The following is a 21,268-nucleotide window of genomic DNA, read 5'->3' on the forward strand; positions in this document are numbered from 1 at the left end:
TCAGGAAGGCCAGTTCAACACCTGGGCTTTTCTACTAGCTGTTGTAATAGATGCAGTATGTGGTTTAGCATTATCATGTTGAAATATTCAAGGCCTTTTCTTGAAAACACATCATCTGAATGGTAACGTATATTCCTCTAAAACCTGCATGTAATTTTCTGGATTGATAATGCCTTTCCAGATGTGCAAGATGCCAAGTCCATAGCCACTGATGCACCCCCATCCATCTGCTCTGTAGTCCAGATGATGCAGCATTAATGTTTTCCAAAAATGAATTTCAAATTTCAATTCATCTAACCAAAGAAGATGTTTCCGCCTTGCATCAATTAATTTTATGCTTAGGAACATAGTTCTAAAATTGCTCCACAATTTGTAGATGAAGGTTTTTGTAGACTGGGAAACTTTGCAATACATGAAGTTCAACCTTTAGAAACAAGTATAAACTTTATATATATAAAAGTATAATTATGAGTCATAGCAGTGCTTCTCAACTAATTCTGTACTTTTTTTGCATCCAGTTTATGAGGGAATATAAATTTTACCTCTTTTACGCCAATACATATTTAATTCCACCTGTAATAATTTTTAGGATTATTACTGTTTAACTTGTATTTTGCTGCCACTAGATCAACTTTTTCTCTGTCCCCTGTTGATTTAAGTTTCTGCAGTTAAACTGTGGTAAGTTACAACTCCTGATCATCTCAGCTATAGCTGTGAGTGTGGAAATTCTTTACAAATGATCACAACTGTCTCTGGACAGTATCTCAAGGGTCAGAAACCTTGGCGCGATTGTAGATACTGATTTAACTATTCAATATCAATCTAAGTGCTACAAATGTTAAAACCTTTTTTAGCACCTGATTTTATTTCTAATCAGTTGAATTCCACAGATCTCCAGCAAAACAGTTGAACACACTTTTAACTTTTAAGTCTTTTTCTCCTGATGCTTTGAAGCACCGGGAACACCTGTTAAAAATAAATAAAATAAAACAAAATAAGATGAAATAAAAGTTGCAATATATTGTGGTCTAATATTATCAGGTTTTAAAACCAAACTCAATACAATAATAATATATAATATACAAATATAAGGAGTTGACTATCTCTCATTGCTTGTCCAACTGAACTTTGTTACAAAACAAGACACAACTTTTACTGTGTTACGGTTGCCTAGAATCTGTTACTGTTTTCATCTTAGGTTTGCTCATTAGCTTAATGACTTCTATGTTTACAAAGTGTTGATAGGAAACAAGTGTCATACTCAGCCCTCTAGAGTGATTTACCCTCAGTACCTAGCTCCAGTAATGAACCTCAAAGGGTTTGTTGACTCAACATTTGGTGTCTTGTTCTTCAGCATTTTGCACTGTGAGTTGAGATAACTTCTAAAAGTTAGAGAACGGTTTGCCTCCATGAAAAAATGTAGAGACCATTTTAATGTTAGTTTATTAAGTATTATTTTCTTTTTGATTCATCTGCCCGAATAAGCATTCAAAGGAACACAAATTGTACAGGAATGCAGTTTTTGATGAAGATTCTTCAGCATGCTTCTGAAAGTCCTGCATTGTGTAGTTCAGTGGCTTTAACAAAGGCCCAGTTTTTCTGGTGCATCTGACTTCCTTCTTTGCCATCCTCTGCTTTTATGGTGATGTTTTGACCAAAGTGCTGATAATCCATCGGTTAACCTGCTTTAGATGCAGGGAATCAAATATTACTTTTTAATCTTTGGAGGTTTTATGATGGACTGACTGTTCTCATCTCTGATGCCCATTACAAGATCCAATGAGAATAAAACTTTCTCTGTATGAGAAAAGACAAATTGCACTACACTGTCTGACGTCCATATATACAGGTACACATCAATCCAATATTTTTGTTATATGCATTGTTTTGGTATCCTTCATAATAGAAGAACAATAATCCAAATGGAAAGCAATAAAATAACCCCAAAGTGCAAGCATTTAAGAAATGAATCAAATGCAAAACAGTAAAAGGCAATACATTTTTAAGAGAGCCTGAGGAAATGCCAACACAGCCAGAGTGGTTAAAATTAAAATGAATGGTCAAAATTCACAACAGAGGGACACAAGTTTTAAGTGTTTGCACTGTCATGCTACTTTCCACTTCAAGTATGTTATACAATTTGGATTGCTAGAATACCTGTTTAACCCCGAGCCCTCTACTGTGGAGAGGGACTGTTATCATCCATCATAATACAGAGTGCAGTTTATTTCAGTACTCTCAGCATTTCAGGAATACGTATTTCCCTGTTGTTTTGCTGAAAAAGGCAAAGCCATTCATCTGGATTGCAGCCTATGTTTGTCAAAATCTTATACACAGTATATTCTTTAGAAAATCATGCTTTCACAGATGGGCAAGTTTAACAATTTTATGTGCACTATATATATTTCCTTACTAACATGGATGCTGGCAGTTAAACTGTGGATATATAGTGAATCTCTTTGTTAGTTAGGGGGACAGAGCTTCCATGATTTCCCAAAATAATTTAGATTTTGATTCATCATACCTTAGACCAAATTTCCACTTCAGAGTTCAACACTTCATCATAGAAAGACAGGTCTATAAACACACTTAGAACTTAGTGGGAACCACAGCCAGTAGAGCAGGAATACAGTCCTGACATGGTTCCCAGGATAGATTAGTAGTCATTGATTTTATAGCAGTAGGACAGTAGGAAGTATATGTTATGCCAACAATAGCAAGGTTGCAAATCAAAAGACACTGGTTTATGTAATCTCTTGTCAGAATTACGCAATAACAACATGAAGATTATCAGTACAAATACACCAGCTGCCACTGGCCTTTTGACTGTGTCAAACTCACCCATGATAAGTTGTTGCCCAACTGAAGAGTTTTGTAAAGTGATATTTGAAAATATTAAATGATAAGAATTTTAAAAGAATTTTAAAAGAATTGTAAAATTGTGGCACTGCATATCCTCAATCGACTTTCAAAGTTTATGAAAGAAATGTCAAGATAATTGTAAAAAGTAACTTATGAAAAGGTACTTAAACATACTTGTAAAAAAAACTTATAACAGTCCCCGCAGACAGCACAAAATTAAAGAAAAGTAAGCATGCAGATTGAGCTTCTCTTAGCAGAGGCCCTTTGTCACTTTTTCTGCATCATACATGGTACTCTTATAACCCCTGCTATAATGGATAGAAGCTTTCTATATATCACTTGTAACATTTTTAAATAAGTATTTGATGGTCTGAATTTCTTATAGTTATTGTATATAGTATGGTATTATGGTATTGTCCAGTGTAGAAATGTTGCATGGCTGAAAAATAGAAGCACAAAATAGTGCTGGTGTCACGAGTTCAAAATATTGGGGATGGATACAGGAGGAAAACCAAAATAACAACACTGGTCCGGCCGGGTCAAGTCAAACGATGATTTTAATGCACACGTGTGGGAGATGGGACACTGTACGCAGACAGCACCAGATCTCTCTCCGAAAACCACACAACAATAATTTTTATGAACATCAGGGTATTAGAACGCCCCCTCATGCGTAAAGTAGGTACAATACAATCAATGTTGACAACTTTTAACACATTAAAAGAACATCTTCTTCTTCCCGAGGCCAGATCCTTCCCAGTAATCTTCTAACTCTGCTTATCCCCTGGAACAAACAGCCTCTCCTGCAAGCATAATCAAACAGCTACAAGGCCTTGCAAACTATTATTTAAATGTTTGAACTCTCCCCTCTACATGAGTTTAACTGCTGCTTGTATGTGTGCGTGTGTGACTCGACCTCAGCATTCACTCTGTCTATAAGGACAGAGGCCAGCTCAGCATGTGTGCAATAACCTAACTGAAACCATACATGTAATATGTTGAATAAATGTTCTAATCAAATGCCACTACTCAAAGCTTAATAAAAGAATATAAATGACTAAAGGATAATGATGAATAACATGATATCTGTGTTTTGTAAGCGTGTTCTTTCTATAGCTCAAGATCCTTAACACAATAGATTGTTCAGTCCTCGCGCCGAACAAAGTTTCCGACCCTCCACTGGTTGACCGAGCCCCCCTCATTGGCAAGCACAAAAATACAATGCATGTGTATACCAAAGGATTATCACTGCACCTGTAATAGAAAATGTTAATATGGAATCATGACAATACCTCTAATACAAGTTGTAACATAAGGCCGACAGCCTAAAGAAATTCTCTAATGAAGTAACAATTAATGATGATACATAAATGAACTAATGAGTAATTATTGCCAATACACACTACTTAAAGGTTAACAAAAGATATATCTAAAATAAAGGATCATAAAATAACATGATGTAAGTGTCTTGTAAGCATGTGCGGCCTTCTACGCTCTACGTCACTTCCTCAATAGATCAGCCAGACATCCTGCTGACTGTAGCTTTTAACCCTTACTGACATGAGCACAACTCCATAATAAGCACCAAGCGGCAATATGTATAAAGATGATCATGGTTACACCTGTAATGAAAGATTATATGATTATACCAACACCTGTAAATAGAAGATTAACATGAGGTTATAACAATCACTGTAATACAAACGTTAATGTAATGTCAATAGCTTCAATAAATGCCTTAATGCAATGCTTATTATATGATTCTAATGTAATGATAAAATAACAGTAAAATATCTCTTCTCACTGGCCATTACAAAGACTCATAAATATCTGGACAATCTGGACGCACACTAAAATATGTTAGCGTTCTCCTTTGCCCTTACTCCTCCACCAAAAGGACTTTAACTGAGTCGATCATAACTTAAAGCTCTACTCCCAACCTAACAGTTTTTCTAACAAATCTTCTTGCTGTGTAAATGTAGGACTCAGTTTATAAACAGTGCACCAAACTGCAGAGGCTTTGTCAGGCAAGAAATAAACTGATGTCACTGTGATTTAATGTGCAAGGGCACCTGAATGCGGTTTAACAGAGAGAGGAGCAAAAACCTGTAATTAGGAACTAGGTCTGGGACAGAAATGTCATTAAAACAAACAAATAAAATCAATGAATGAACAATAAAAGAAGTGATTTTTATTAACATCACTGAGATTAACACAAGAGGTTTGTATCATGGAACATATACTTCAGTCTTGAGGTGCAGTGAGGAAGAGGGGAACAAAGCCAACAACCGACAGGATATATGTAAGAATAGCGTACATTCCATGGATCAGTAAAAAAGGAAATTAAATAATTTTGGCACTGAGAAGGATAAATTACAGCAACTTAGTGATCAAACGACATAACTGTTAATGCAAACGGTTATTATAGTGTATAATCACTATAATCAGTGATTATAGTGATTATACATCAGTGATTCGAACCCGATATATTCTTGGACTGGCAATATAGAAGTGTAAATATTATACCAAAAAACACGAACTTGCAGATTAAAAGACATATTGTCTTATGTAGTCTCTGATCAAAAACAATAAATGGGAAGAACGGCTATGTTATAAGATTAACCTGACCTGCTTTAGGTCTTCTGACTGTTAAAAATCTGTATAATAAAATATGTTACTTTACCAGAGTTAATCAACTTTGCTGAGTTTTATTAGTGGCAATTAACAGCAGACTACTATTTGCATTAGACCACCACAATTTCTGTTTGTGGTTGAGGCCTTAGATTACTATAAAGACAAAAAACAGAAAAAAACAAAATTGCTGTGTATATCATTTGTGATATTTGAGTGCTACCTAGAGATTCCGCTTTATTGCAGCAGCATTAATGGGGACAGGGTTGAACATGGTGAAATAGTACATTTGTCTTAGTGGGACCTCTGACTCATGAGATGGAGTGTATGCCTGGGGTTCACTGGCAAAATGGGTTAATTCTACAATGTCGTGTGTATGTTACCGCTATTATGCTGCAGCAATCATCAATGCTATTTTGTTAGAAATTACAGATTTTAGTTCTTTTCTGACATCTAACAGAGAAAATAGTAATTGCATTCAAACTGTTGTAAAATTTAATTTATTACTTGATAATGAGACAGATTATTTAAATCATGTCATATAAAATGTTCTACAGAGCCATTCACAGACATACATGTAAAAACAGTCCTGATCAAAGGAAAAGTAATTATTGATATAATCACATGTTAATAGAACTGAGTGACTCACTCAGAAAAGTTAGGTATTGCTTTGATAAATGTACTATGCATTTCATACTATACGTTTCTGTATCATTTCAGCGCAATATTTAAAGTATACAATTATGCAGATTTTGTTACTACACTCACAATTCACAAGAAACCTCCAACTAGATCCCATTTTTTGTGAATATCTTAAAGATCTTATTTTTAATTTCTTTTGTCCTGAAACAGTACACAAAAGGATTTACAACAGCTGGCCCAAGGATGTTCCCAATCAATAAACCCTGACGTTCCTCAAGCGTTAATACCACACCCACTCTGGTGAAGACAATGAGAACAAATAAAGGAGAGTAATAACATGTTACTACAATCAGGTGACTCACGCAGGTGCTTGCCATTTTCGTCTTATCTCTATTTGATGAAAATTTCATAAAAAATGCAATCACAACATAGGAAAGGCAAATGAAAGAAAAAGTGAAAAATAATATAAAAAACAGCATGACTGAGACAATATTGAAATAGAAATTAGGATCAACACATGTGGTTCGCATTACAGCAGGATAGTCACAGAAAGTGTACTTCATCCTTGAGGTACAGTAAGGAAGTGTAGCTGCAGTTACCGGCATAACAGCACTAACACCCAAAGACACGACCCACAGGATGTATGTAACAACAAGAGTACGTGTATTTGTCATATAACTGTGGTACTGAAAAGGATATATTATAGCAATTAATCTATCAAATGCCATAAATGCTAAAGCAAAAAACGCCATCACTTCCACCCAGTTGAAAATACACATTTGAATGAAACAGTCCACATAAGATATGGTATTAACTCCAGCAAGTAGAACCCCAATCATTGTTGGACAAGTACTGGAGGTATACAGTAAGTCAACAACAGCAAGGTTGCAAATAAGAAGATACATTGGTTTATGCAATCTCTTGTCAAAAATAATGAAGACAATATTTAGCACATTGGCAATAACAGCAAGTAGATAGGTTATAAGCATAACCACACCAACAGCAACAGGCCTTTTAACTGTGTCAAATCCACCTATAATAAAGTGTGTTACTTTGATTGAAGTATTCTGTAAGGACATACTCAATATAATATTAATATTATTACAAAACGTTTCAAGATGCTGTTTAAGAAGCAAAAAGGGAGTAAAAGAACTCCTTTCAAAGCAACAAATGTTTAAATATACTGCAAATCTTGCACAGTCTTAAACATATGTTATCAGTTTTCACAAAAATACTTCTGACCTAAGTCAAAGAGCTTTGGGGTCACTAAGCTTTGGCATTTTTAAGCCCTAAGTTTTGACTAGGTAGCTCTCTCATCCAATCACACTGGCTGTGGGCTTGACAAGCCCCTCCTATTCCATGTTACAATATCGCAACAGCTATTTTATTTCACACATGGTACAGCAGTAATTCATTTCCTATTCACAAACCTTCCTTTTAAAAGTCACACTGTTTCCATGCATGAAAAGGAAAATAAATGATATCATCCAGTCCAGTGACAGGATAAGAGTGGCAGCATCATTCGGTTGTTTTCATCAGACACAAGAAAATCATGAAATAATTTTAATTATAGCACTGCAGCCTGGTATTCTTGATTCATGATAAGTGAGTTTGCTTGGCAATCAGTGTTTGTGTGCTGATCATGCGGCTTAATTAATTTGATTTTATTTATTTTTTTTGGTATCCATAGAAGTGCCTTTTTCATTTTAATTTATCCTCTGTAATTGTCATAAATCAGAAATTTGGTGTAGCCCAGTTGGACTTGGGTACAGAATGCATGTAGTGTGATATATGTTCATGATAAAAGGAAAATACACATTCTGTCAGTTCTTTTCCCTGTTAATGCCTTACCTGCCCCCCCTGGCAAAACTTTGCTAGACCCGCCCCTGCACAGTTACCAGCTGTCAGCTACTTAGAAAAGGATCCTGGTGTTATTTGTCTCTCAGAAACAGCTCACAACTTCCCTTCAACTCATTCATGTCACCTAAAAGGTAAACCTGTTTCTCCATCACCTGTTCAGCTCGGATGATTCAGTAAGGACATCTCCTGGTTTCATCTCACCAGGATATCCAAACAGATATCATGACCAGCAGCTTTTACGGCTGTGGCTCCAGCAAACATCAGCTGATACTATAAAGTAATATTAAATAAATTCTAACAACAGGTTATCACGCTTAAACGTGCTGCTGTTGTTTAACGCAACATCTGCTGGTTTCCTCTTTATGGCACAAAGTGGGCTATAAACAAACAAGAGAGATGGGACTTGCGACAGAAAAGCCGATCAGCTGATCATTGATCAGTTTCATGATTGAAGTAGCAACAGGAGAGGGAGGAGGAGAGAATGAGAGAAGAAGAAACAGCTGTGCAGCATAAAGACAGAATAATTCCAGCTTTGTGTCTTTTTTTCATTGTAGCTGAAGTACGGGACAAATCGCGTTCCTTTTCATCTCAATACAAAACGCATAATATTTTCTCTGAATATGAGACGATTCCGTTTTTTACGGGACGGTTGGCAACTCTAATAACTAACCTTATGAATAAAGTAAAGTTCAACGTCAGTAACATCATAGCACCCGCCCAGCTGTATATAAACTCCATCATGCCAGCTAGTACACAGTACGAGTTATTGTAACTGACTGTAAAAAGTTAGCACAACGAAACTAAACCTAAACTTGGTTTATATCTGACCCAGATTGACAGCAGTTCATAACTTCTCACCTGAAGTTCAGCTCCCCTGATACTCAGACCGGCGGCCGCCTCGGGTCTCTCCTCCTCATGCCTCACCTTTCCGTCATCCACCTGCCGGCCTCCACCACTTGCTAATGTTACTGAATCTGTGGAAGCTCTGCCATAGCCGCCACCAAACAATTGAGTTATTTTTACACATCTGCCAGCATCTGGCCAATCCACCACCTTTCATTGTTTATATCGTTACGAGAAAAAAAGAAGAAAAAACCCCCCATCGGCCCATAAAAACGAAAAATCGCCATCGGCCCACCGGGCATTGGCCAGTCCAGCTATGCCCATTATTAAACATTAGATTTGTTAGGTAAGCATTTTGGAATACTAACATGACTATAACTGTAGTCGCTCAGTTATAACTTCGTTAAATACATATCAGACTGTAACATATAAGCTCATGAATTGCACTGTTAATGTATAACGTTCATATTAACCTATTATGTACCATTTTTAAAATTGGAATTATGATGATGAGGTATCAAGAAAGACTGAAATGAAACTGAACACAGACTGCCAATTTATTTTTCAAAAATGTTGAAATATATTAATGTAAGTGTTTGATGATGAAACAAAATGCATTTCACACGAGAGTATATTAATCACAAAAAAACAAAGTCTTACAGTTCAATCATCCCAGGTGCAAAAATATTGTTAATGTTATTTTTACAAGAAACATAATATTGTGTTTTAAGCCATTTGTACATTATTTAATATATTTTTCCTGATTTAAAAGAAAAGTTAGACAGTATAAATTACAGTGCAGTTCATTTTGAAAAAAAAACTGATGAAGTTATTATTTATCAAATATCAGATTGCATACTAGGAAAAGATGTGAAAACAGCTATATATAAATATGAAAGAAACAGACAAGAAATTGTAAAGAAAAAAAAAAAAATTAATAAATTTGTCAATTGCCAATTATTATTCAGCTCTGATTTTTATTTTATTTTATGAAGATATTCAATATACTTTTTTTTCATGTATATTACAGCCCTATGACTAGATGTAGGCCTTTGTTTTAGAGCTTTCGGTGTCCTCGGGATTCCCATTTGCTTGTTTGCCATTCACTTAGGGACCATTTTTGATTTGAGGACACCACAAGGGTTACCAGCCACACTACAAACATATGATTTTATATAACATAATGTATTACTGTAGATTCAACAGAATATGACATATTTAGAATGAGCTCAATTTTAAACATTCGCAGCAGTAAAATGAATCCTTGTAACACTAATGAAAAACATTTTTCTGATGGATAATTACTTTTACTTTGATTTATATACAGTTTGCATTGAACACAATTGTATGTGCATTGTAGTGTTTTATTGTGTGTGTGTGTGTGTGTGTGTATGTAGCTTTGTTTTTTTGCTACATTTAACCTCCCTACCACTTGTTATTAACAGCTAACAGTAAATATTGATACGATAGCTACAAAAATAATAAGATTTTACAATTCTTCAGCCAAAAAGACGCATAGAAAGTCTAAGACTTCCAAACACAGCACAAAAATGCAGTTTTTAACCTTTGTTTTCTTTGCATAATTGGTTGATTACTGAGGGGGAGACATTCTCAGAGGCAGTTAAAATAGTAATGTCATCATTTCAGCATGTATTTGGACTTAAAAGTTATGCAGCTTTTATTTGTACAGTCACAGTTCACAAGAATCTAGTCAGATATGTCAGCCTTTTTTGTGAATATCTTAAAGATCTTATTTTTAATTTCCTTTGTCCTGAAACAGTACACAACAGGATTTACAAGAGATGGACTAAGGATGGTCCCAATCAATAAACCCTGACGTTCCTCAAGTGTTAATACCACACCCACTCTGGTCAAGAGAACGAGAACAAATAAAGGAGAGTAATAACATGTTACTACAATCAAGTGACTCACGCAGGTGCTTGCCATTTTCGTCTTATCTCTATTTGATGAAACTTTCATAAAAAATGCAATCACAAAATATGAAAGGCAAATGAAAGAAAAAGTGAAAAATAAAAGAAAAAACATCATGACTGAGACTAAATTGAAATAGTAATTAGGATCAACACAAGTGGTGCGTATTACAGCAGCATAGTCACAGAAAGCGTATTTCATCCTTGAGGTACAGTAAGGAAGTGTAGCTGCAGTTACCGGCATAACAGCCACAAAACCACAGGCAACAACCCACAGGATGTATGTAACAACAAGAGTACGTGTATTTGTTAAATAACTGTAGTACTGAAAAGGAAAAGAAAAAGCAATCAATCTATCAAATGCCATAATTGCTAAAGCAAACAACTCCATCACTCCTACTAAGTGGAAAACAGACATTTGAATGAAACACTCCACATAGGATATGGTATTAACACCAGCAAGTAGAACCCCAATCATTGTGGGAGTGGTACTGCAGCAGTACATTAAATCAACAACAGCAAGGTTGCAAATCAGAAGATACATTGGTTTATGCAATCTCTTGTCAAAAATAATGAAGAGAATATTTAGCACATTGGCAATAACAGCAAGTAGATACGTTATCAGCATAACCACACCAACAGCAATAGGTCTTTTAACTGTGTCAAATCCACCTATAATAAAGTGTGTTACTTTGATTGAAGCATTTGGTAATGACATATTCAACAAAAATTTAAAATTGCAGTTGTTAAAGCAGAAAAGACAGAAACAACTTGTCTCAAAGGAAAAATGTGTTAAAATATGTTTAAAGTAAAAGAAAAAGAAAAAAAAACATCCAAAGAAATATGTAAGGAACTTATTCAAGGAAAGAAAGAGGTTAAATATTTTAAGTCTTTACCAGCCATATAAAATTGTTAAGAAGAAATAACTGTGACACACCCAAACCGTTGTGGGTTAATCAGGCAATGTGTGAGTTTGGTATTTAAAGGCTCACAAGTTTTCAGTTGGCAGCTCATTCATCCAGTCACACCGGATATAGGGCTAGGCAATTTTTGTATTTACATATCACCAGAGATTTCAGATACTTGATGTCATACCCTCCAATGAAGGGATGAGGATGCACTGGAAGTCTGTACCAAGGACTGTCCTGCTCTTATCAGTGACAATTTATCCGATTATTGAAGAATCAGTTAAACATTTGAGTCCAACAGCCACGCTCTAGCTGGTACAACATCAAATTATGTGAAATCAGGATTAAGAATATCAGTAAATCTTACTCTCAAAAATTTCAGCAGCACTTCAGCTAACAGGTTCCCAAACTGATTAATCATTTTATATGCCTTTATGTAATCAGTTTATGTGCCAAGGTTGAACAGACAGCACTACTTTTGATTCTGTCATTCTGAAGGCTGTCTGCATAAATGGTAAAGGGTTCAAATAGATTGACAAGGTTCTCAAACTTGGCCCATTCACTTGTGACAACTGTGTCCATGCCTAGATCCTCAAGTAGTTGGAGCTGTTTAACTCTGGTCCCCAGCAGTTGTTTTAAAATGTCAGAAATACTTTCAAAAGTTTCAGTGAAACATACAATCTCAGATTAGAGGAAGACAAGACAAAAGACACACTGTTGCAGAGAGCTAGATATTAATAACAACTCATGATAAAATGTGTAGTGGTATATAAACACATGGTGAGTAAAAAAGGTGAGTTAACACTCATCATGGGAAGCCCCTCTTCTCCACAGAAGAGGGGCTTGAAAGCTTGAAAGCTCCTATTCTACTTTTAAATATCCTATTCTAATCTGTTTTTAAGGTGGTAATAGAGCTGCAATACTTAATGGTATCAGGGATGGTATTCCATAGAGTTGAAGATTTCACAGAGAATGCTGACTGCCTCAAAGCAGAGTGACAAAAAGGTAAAATACAGTTGTTAGTTGAAGATATTCTTGTAGATTTTATAGATTCTTCTGGGTGAAAATGAATAAAATTAAACAGGAGAGGAGGTAACATTTAAAAATAAATGTTAAACACCAAACACAGTGGAAAGTATTTTAAAAATCCATTAAATGGACCCTCTCCAAAATCTTACACTGGTGATATTGAACTTAAGTCTTTTCAGCCCAATGACAAATATACAGTAGACTGAATCTGAATGTTATGTTTTTATGGTTGCAATTACTCCTTCAGGCCAGAGGTGGCGCTATGAAACAGTAAATGAGCAAGGAGAGAAGAAGTCAAGGAGTGTGATGTAAACAGTTTTCACTAACAATAAAGTGTGCCTAAAAACGAGCCATCATCTCCAGTGTTATATACACACACAAAACTGTGTATTTAATTTTTTTTTTTTAAACAAATCATCTAGTAAATATTTTTAGCAGCTTTCTACAGTCTGGCATTTTCCCAGTTTATCTTAAATTTCATCAAACCACTACTCAAGACAAAAACTAAGTATCACAGGTTTATAATTATTAATTACCAATTTCAAATTTTCTTTTCCTCAGTAAAGTTTCAAAAAAAGTTTACAAATAACTGAACGAATGAGGCAAATCACTTCTGGAGATAAACCAGAATCAGAGATTCTGATTTATTCTGATTTATATCAGAATTTATCTCAGAATCTCTGAAGCAGAGAGACAAATCACAATGAAAATCAGAATCTCTGATTTATCTCCACCTCTGTTTTCCTGGTCAACCCCCTAAAGTGATTTGCCTCACTCGCTCAGTTATTGGTAAACTTTATTTTAACTTTACTGAAGAAAAGTAAAGTAAAGTAAAGAAACCAGAAGTGGAGATAAAGCAACTGTGGGGCCAGTGAAGGAGACAGAGAAACTATGAGGGGCAGTGTCTTGGTTGCCAATGGCTGAGGAGATGACTTTTTGGTCAGATACAATGGGACCCATTGTATCTGATGGACTGTACTGTGAGAGAAGGAAGACCTGCTGCAAAGGGCCAGAGCTTGGATGCGAACCCGGCCCACTGCTCTCAGCCAGCTCATCCCAGTGAGCTAAACCGGTGCCTTTGTATATGTGAAATTTTCTTTAATGAACTATTAAAATACTACATAGAATGTAGTTAATCTAAGTCACCTACAAAACTATTTGTTATTTTGTCTTTGCTACATCCGTGATGGATCTACTGTCAGTTTTAATAATTGCCATTAGTTAAGTCAGTGGTTCCCAAAGTGTGGGGCCCGCCCCTAGGGGGGCGCAGAGCTATTGCAGGGGGGGCGCAGCATGAAAAGGGAAAAAAAACAAAAACAAAAACAACGCTTGGACACTGCTAGCACGGGGCGCCCACACAAACGCAAAGCAGGAGATGAAGCATAGCTGAATATGTTTCCAAACCAACTTCATTCTAAGCCAAAGACTAGAAAATATGGTGAAGCATATCTTCCCTTTGGCTTCACCTGCACAAGTGCTGAGGTAGGTCTCCCTGCAGAATTAGTTTTCCCTGCATCGGGAGCAGCGCTGGGCTGTTCAAATCACGGACAAACAGTATCCCACAGTTGTTTATGTTTTTTGAACCCATTTTGTAGAGGGTTTTTTTGAAAAATGTATTGATAGCAATGTTGAACATTATTACACAGGAAAAAAAACAACTACATGTAAAATAATTACACCGTGACGCCTCTGCCTTTCTAAATGCAGGGACAGTAATGGCCTGTATATGTAAGCGTGTAAAACCTGCAGAGTCAGATTAACAGTATTTTGTCTCTATCTGCCATTCTGCAATTCATCTCATGTAAACAATAACGTGGCGCACAGCGTGACGTGAAAAAGGCACATTCCTTTGACATTGCGTGACAAACTCTGTATTCCTTGTCCACACGTAAACGCAAAAAAAAAGGAGTTTTAAAAAATCTCCGTTCTCGGTGATTCGATACGCCGTTTACATGTGCCCGAAACAGCTGCGCGTTCAAAAATACCCGTGTAGGTGCGGACGGAGCGTAAAAGAGTTGGTAGTTTATTTTCTTACTACCTGTAATTTATTGCAGATTATTTGTATTTGCTTAATTGTTTAATAAATGTTTGAGGTGTGAAATAAACCGCAATGGAGCAAAATATGGGTGTGTGTGGTTGAAGGATGTGTTTGTGCGTGCGCGTGTGCGCGCGTGCACGCGCGGGGTGGGGGGGCGCGAACATTTTTCTTGTTAAACAAGGGGGGCCCAGCAAAAAAAGTTTGGGAACCACTGAGTTAAGTTAATATTTTCAAAGGTGCAATTTCCTTGTGGTGATCTTCTGTGTTATAAATAAATAAATAAATAAATTTTTATTTATATAGCACCTTTCTAGACAGAATCACAAAGTGCTGCACATAAGACTAAAAGTCATAAAAAGATTTAAAAAGAGAAAATAAAACAGGCAAATAATTAACCAAAAGCAATTTTAAAAAGGTAAGTTTTGAGTTGTTTTTTAAAAACAGCTACTGAGTCCACAGTTCTTAATGCTTGGGGGAGAGAGTTCCACAGTCTCAGGGCCACATTGGCAAAAGCTCTGTCACCCTTAGTCCTCCTCTTAGTATTTTTTATAGCAAGTAAGCCCAGATCAGATGACCTCAAAGACCTGCTAGGGACATAGGGCTGTAGCAGATCAAAGATGTAGGCTGGTGCCAGTCCGTGCACAGCTCTGTAGATCAAGACCAGGATCTTAAAATCAACTCTAAATTTAACAGGAAGCCAGTGTAACTGAGATAACAATGGTGTCACATGCGAGTACTTGGAGGATTTTGTCAAAAGCCTCGCTGCAGCATTTTGCACAACCTGCAGACGATCCAGAGAACCTTTGCTAAGACACATAAACAGCGAATTACAATAATCCAACCGTGACGAAATAAATGCATGTATAGCAATCTCCAGTTCAGAACGAGCATTTATAGCAACTCTAAAGAGCCAAAGTAAGAGTAAATTAAAGTATCCAGCCATCCTCATTCTACCTTTGGGTGGATGGGAGCATGTTTTTGCAATCTCTGGGGATATGTAAATAGAAAATTGCCTATGCCACAGTGCAGTGTCACTGGATGACGGAGTGCAGAGTGAGAATGTACGGTTCTTGTGAGGCTTAAAATGTGAAAGCACAGGTGTTTTGACATCAAAAGCCAAACTGTTTGTGTTTAGCTGGATTATTATTTTTTTTATTCTTAACCACTGTCTATTGCTGCTAAAGATTTGCAATATCTTTAACGATCTTTTTCTTTGAGAGGTGTTTTTTGTTTTTGTCTTTTTACTTTATCGACTACATCTTGAAACTTATTGTAATTCAATATTTTTTAAATATGTCTTTACAGAATGCTTCAATCAAACTAACACATTTTATTATAGGTGGGTTTGACACAGTCAAAAGGCCTGTAGCAGTTGGTGTGGTTATGCTGATAACTTATTTACTAGCTGTTACTGGCAGTTTGGTCAATATCATCTTCATTGTTTCTGATAAGCAGTTACATAAACCAATGTATCTTCTGATTTGCAATCTTGCTGTTGTTGACATACTGTATACCTCTAGTTCTACTCCAACAATGATCCGGGTTTTACTTGCTGGTGTTAATACCATATCATATGTGGAGTGCCTAATTCAAATGTGTGTTTTCCAGTTGGGAGGAATAATGGAGTTGTTTTCTTTAACAATTATGGCATTTGATCGATTAATAGCTATAATTTATCCTCTTCGGTACCATAGTTATTTAACAAATACACGTATAATGGTACTTACATACATTCTGTGGATAGTTGCCTCTAATTTAGTGGCTGTTTTACCTGCAATAGTTGTTCCTCTCCCTCACTGCAGCTTAAGGCTTAGGTACGCTTTCTGTGACGCTGCTGCAGTAATACGAACCACTTGTGTTGACGCAGAAAAATTTTTCGATCTAGGTGCCATTCTATCATTTTTTCTGTTCTTTTTCACATTCACTTTCATTTGTCTTTCATATTGTATGATCTTGTTTTTTGTGAAATTATCATCAAATAATGACAGAAGGAAAATGGGAAGCACTCTTGTGAGTCACCTGATTTGTGTAATATGTCTATACTGTCCTATGTTTGTCATTGGTATCTTGACCAGGTTTGGTGTGGTATTAAGTCTAGAAGAACGCCAGGGTTTGTTAATTGGGACCATCCTCGGTCCATCTCTTGTAAATCCTTTAGTGTATTGTTTCAGGACAAAGGAAATTAAAAATAAAATCGTTAAGATATTTAGAAAGGTTAACACAGCTGGTTAGAGACTTGTAATCTGTGAATACACTTACATTTAAACTGGGCTGAAACACTGGAATATTCATGTATGCATTTTCTAAACTTTGTTCTGGTTAGATTTGTGAACTTTTGAATACTATTTAGGAGAGGAGCTTGTGACCTGTGAACTACTATCATAACTTTATATATGCCTTGGGATTATTTAGTTACACAACTGAATTGTCGAAACACAAACTGTTTCTATTAATTCTGATATATTTTTAGGTTTTCATTAAGATGCACTGTTTGTTTGTGAGTACCATTATGTGAAAACAACTAATCAGTTAATAAAGTCATTACTTTTTTATTTTGAACCAAAATAACAAAATGACGTTTGTTACCATACCGCAGTTTTAGTATGTATGTGTGTTTACTATTTCCTTTTTTTTTAGGTGGGTGGATGACAGTATTCTTACAATAAGCAGTGATTATAGTGATTACGTAGGGGCAGGGACTGAAAGATTTTTTAACAAAGAAACAGGTAAAATGTCAAGCGAGCAAGAGGATGCTTTCATTCAATCAACTAATTTTCCTCTCAGGTAAAAATGTTTCTAAAACAAGAAGCTCGTCTGGGGCATGAACACTAAAGAAAAGGAAAAATTTCACAAAAGTAATATAAATTCTCATCTGACTTACTTTTCCCCAACAAAATAAGCAAGAAAATGTTCACAAAAAAGTGTGACAGCATGTGTAGCTTGAGCAGTAATATCGTTAACGGTGTCAAATAACACCCACAGACATCTGCTCTTTGAAACATTGCATCTTTCATTCAATTGCTGAAGGAATTTGAAACAACTTTTAAATGAAGGAGCTGAATGTGCCAAACTGCTTGATGTCAACTTTTTTTTTTTTTTTAAAGAAAAGAACCTTAAAAAAGCAAATATGATCATTTGTTTGTCTAAAAGAGACAGTGTAATCCAAAAGAGCAAGTAAGTGAACCTTGTAATAAGGAAATAAAAATTAACTGAAAAAACAATTTAAAATGTGAGTTCTAACCAGATAGTGAACAAAAGAGAAAAGACAAGTTAAATATGGGGCCCGATGCATACTCTGCACCATGAAAAAATCCAGGATGCTGATAAAACTTCTGGTAGTGAGACCAGAGTCATCATCGATATGTATTGTTGAAATCCACCACTACAACCAATCTGGACAATTTTATAGTACATGAGAAATAAAAATTACTTAAGAAGAAAGTAAGGAGGAGAATCCAGAACAGGTTCTTGTGGAAAACCGGTTTGGAGTAGGTCACTTCCTTGGAACTGTTAGTCTGCTCACCTATTAATTCCACTTATTGGTTCCACTTGCAATTGCGCTACAATCAGCTGATTTCAGTTTGTGTGTCAGAGGAGGAAAATAGTGGCACAGTCTACAGCAGAGATATGGACAATATTTTAATATTTTAGGGCTGCACCTAAAAATTATTTGGTATGAAGGAAATTAAAATAATGACCCACGAAACATGAATTTGAAAATAATCACATGTATTTTTAACAGTACTGAAAAGGATCGTCAGAATAAAAATGAAATAAATAAGTAGCCAGAATATGGGTTGATTCCAAATGTATTGCTATAATCCATTAGTTTAGAAAAGCATGGATCTACGAGGCAAGCCAAAAAGGACACAGATGGTGGCTAAAGTTGGGCAGTTGGTGCCCCACTTCTTCTTTGTCTTTATCCATAAACACAAAATAGAAAGTGCAGACTCCCAGTAGGCAGCAGTCTGCCACCTTCTGACAGAGTGAACACCATACTTGGTGATGCTTTTAATGCAGTAGAAAATGAGACCCATTCTCGGTGGGTGCCCTTTGTCATTCTGTTCATCATTTTTATGGACACAATTTATAGGCACAATCAAAAAGCAGCGAGAGTCTGTGTCTTAATCGCTTCAGGATCTTATCTCTGCTTCAAGACAAGATGAGAATTCAAGATCAACATGCATTCAAGTCCAGATTTGCAAAGATTTGTGGCTCTTGATTTTTTTTTTTTCTTTTATTGTTTTGAACTTAGAGGAACTCCATACCAAGATGTAGTGGTGTACTTAAAAATGTCATGCTTTCCTTTTTGTTTCATATAAAGAGTCTAGATAAAGGTTAATAAAAGTCTGTGAGCGGTGAGATTGGCTTAAATGGAATTAAAATGTATCAATTCAATGCATCCTAATTGCATCACTGGAGGAGATGACATCATGGATCTGCAATCTCTGGTGATATGTAAATGCGAAGAATTACCAAGCTCTAGAGCCACTGTGAGGGAGCTGACCAGTAAAGAAAGTAAAGAAAGCGCTGGAGAAGCATAATATTCTTGATAAATTTCAATTGGGTTTTAGAAAGTTACACTCTACAGAAACAGCTCTCTTGAAAGTCACAAATGACCTCTTTATGGCTGCAGACAGGGGTGATTGCTCAGTCCTAGTTCTTCTGGACCTTAGCTCAGCCTTTGACACTGTTGACCATCAGATCTTAATCCATCGCTTAAATCTTATGGTAGGGATATCTGGATCTGTCCTAAAGTGGTTCACCTCATTTCTGGAGGATAGAACGCTTTTAGTCTCAGTGGGAAACTACCGATCAGATGCGGCTAAGTTTCTATGTGGAGTCCCACAAGGTTCGGTTTTAAGCCCCCTGTTATTTTCACTATATATTCTTCCTTTAGGCCGGATCATTAGCGGTTTCAAAAATATTTCCTACCATCTGTATGCAGACAACATCCAATTATACATCTCCTTTAAACCTTGGGAATTAGACAAGCTATCCACTCTTATGGACTGTCTTAAGGAAATTAATGTTTGGATGACAAACAATTTTTTGCAGCTGAACGCAGACAAGACCGAGTGCTTAATCCTTGCTCCAGAGAAAGTCAAGCCCCAAATTAGTCAACATCTGGGTGCCTTTTCATCCTCAATAAAAACTACTGCTCGGAATCTTGGGATAATTTTCGATCAATCTCTGTCTTTTGACGCTCATATTAAATCTGTGACCCGCTCCTGCTTTTTTCATTTAAGAAATATTGCCAAACTCAGGACTATTGTCTCCACAACTGAACTGGAGATGCTTGTCCACACCTTCATTTCCTACCGGCTAGACTATTGTAATGCACTCTTCTCCTGTGTATCTAAGGCTTCACTAAATCGGCTCCAAGTGGTTCAAAATGCTGCAGCAAGGCTTTTAACCCACAGTAATAAATTTTCCCATATCACTCCTATACTAAAATCCTTGCACTGGCTTCCGGTTGGGTATAGATATAAGTTTAAAATCCTCACCTTTACGTTTATGTCTCTACAAGGTGAGGCCCCCACCTATATCACGGAGCTTCTCCAACCCTACTCTCCAAAGCGGACTCTTAGATCCACTGATTGTGGTCTTCTATCTATTCCACGGACCCGTCTGAAAACGAAGGGGGATCACGCTTTTCAAACCCTGGCTCCAATACTGTGGAACGGTTTACCCCCCCCCGCTACGCACCATCGACACAGTGGCTTCTTTTAAAAAACAGCTTAAAACACATCTGTTTAGACAGGCATTTGGGTAATGTTCGTGTGTAATATGTTGTTTTATGCTATATTTATACTGTACTATTGCTTTGTTTGATATGCTTTTATACTTCCTTAATACTGCTATATTGTTTGTTTGACATGCCTTCATTCCCATGTGAAGCACTTTGTAACAGCTTCTTGTCTTAAAAAGTGCTATATAAATAAATTTTACTTACTACTTACTTACTTACTTACTGACCAATGATATCTTAGGGTTTTTGTGAGACTTAAAAAGACAAAGCCTTCATGCTGTCGGGTTAACCCAAAGCTACTTGGCTTTACAACAGTTAGTTGGGGTTTTTTTGTAACAATTGTGTATGATTTTAGATTTAAAATATATTTGTCGCTTGCTTTGAGATGAGCTATTCATTTTAAATTTTGTTACTTATTCATTTACATTTTGAAATAGCTTGTAATTTAAAAAATTTGTTGAACATGTATTTACAGAATGCTTCAATCAATGTAACACACTTTATTATAGGTGGTTTTGACACAGTTATAAGGCCGGAGGCAATTGGTGTGGTTATGCTGATAATCTATATACTAGTTGTTCTTGCCAATACGGTAAATATCCTCTTCATTATTTTTGACAAGAGATTACATAAACCAATGTATCTTCTGGTTTGCAACCTTGCTGTTGTTGATATAATTTACACTTCAAGTACCAGTCCAACAATGATTGGGGTTCTACTTGCAGGTGTTAATACCATATCCTATGTGGAGTGCATAATTCAAATGTTTGTT

The 21,268-nt window shown here is 36.1% G+C and overlaps 1 protein-coding gene across 1 annotated transcript; it reads right to left on the reverse strand.

The window, feature by feature from the left end:
• Positions 1–6,281: 6,281 nt before the first annotated feature.
• Positions 6,282–7,124, reverse strand: LOC102076189 (olfactory receptor 13C8-like). The gene is made up of 2 exons (XM_019367232.1): positions 6,989–7,124; positions 6,282–6,430 (listed from the first exon to the last, which is right to left on the reverse strand). Exons 1-2 carry the CDS (start codon positions 7,122–7,124, stop codon positions 6,282–6,284), a joined length of 285 nt encoding a protein of 94 aa, XP_019222777.1.
• Between the last annotated feature and the right edge of the window lie 14,144 nt (positions 7,125–21,268).

The sequence above is a fragment of the Oreochromis niloticus genome, linkage group LG14 (assembly GCF_001858045.2).
Source record: "Oreochromis niloticus isolate F11D_XX linkage group LG14, O_niloticus_UMD_NMBU, whole genome shotgun sequence".
Classification (NCBI taxonomy): domain Eukaryota; kingdom Metazoa; phylum Chordata; class Actinopteri; order Cichliformes; family Cichlidae; genus Oreochromis; species Oreochromis niloticus.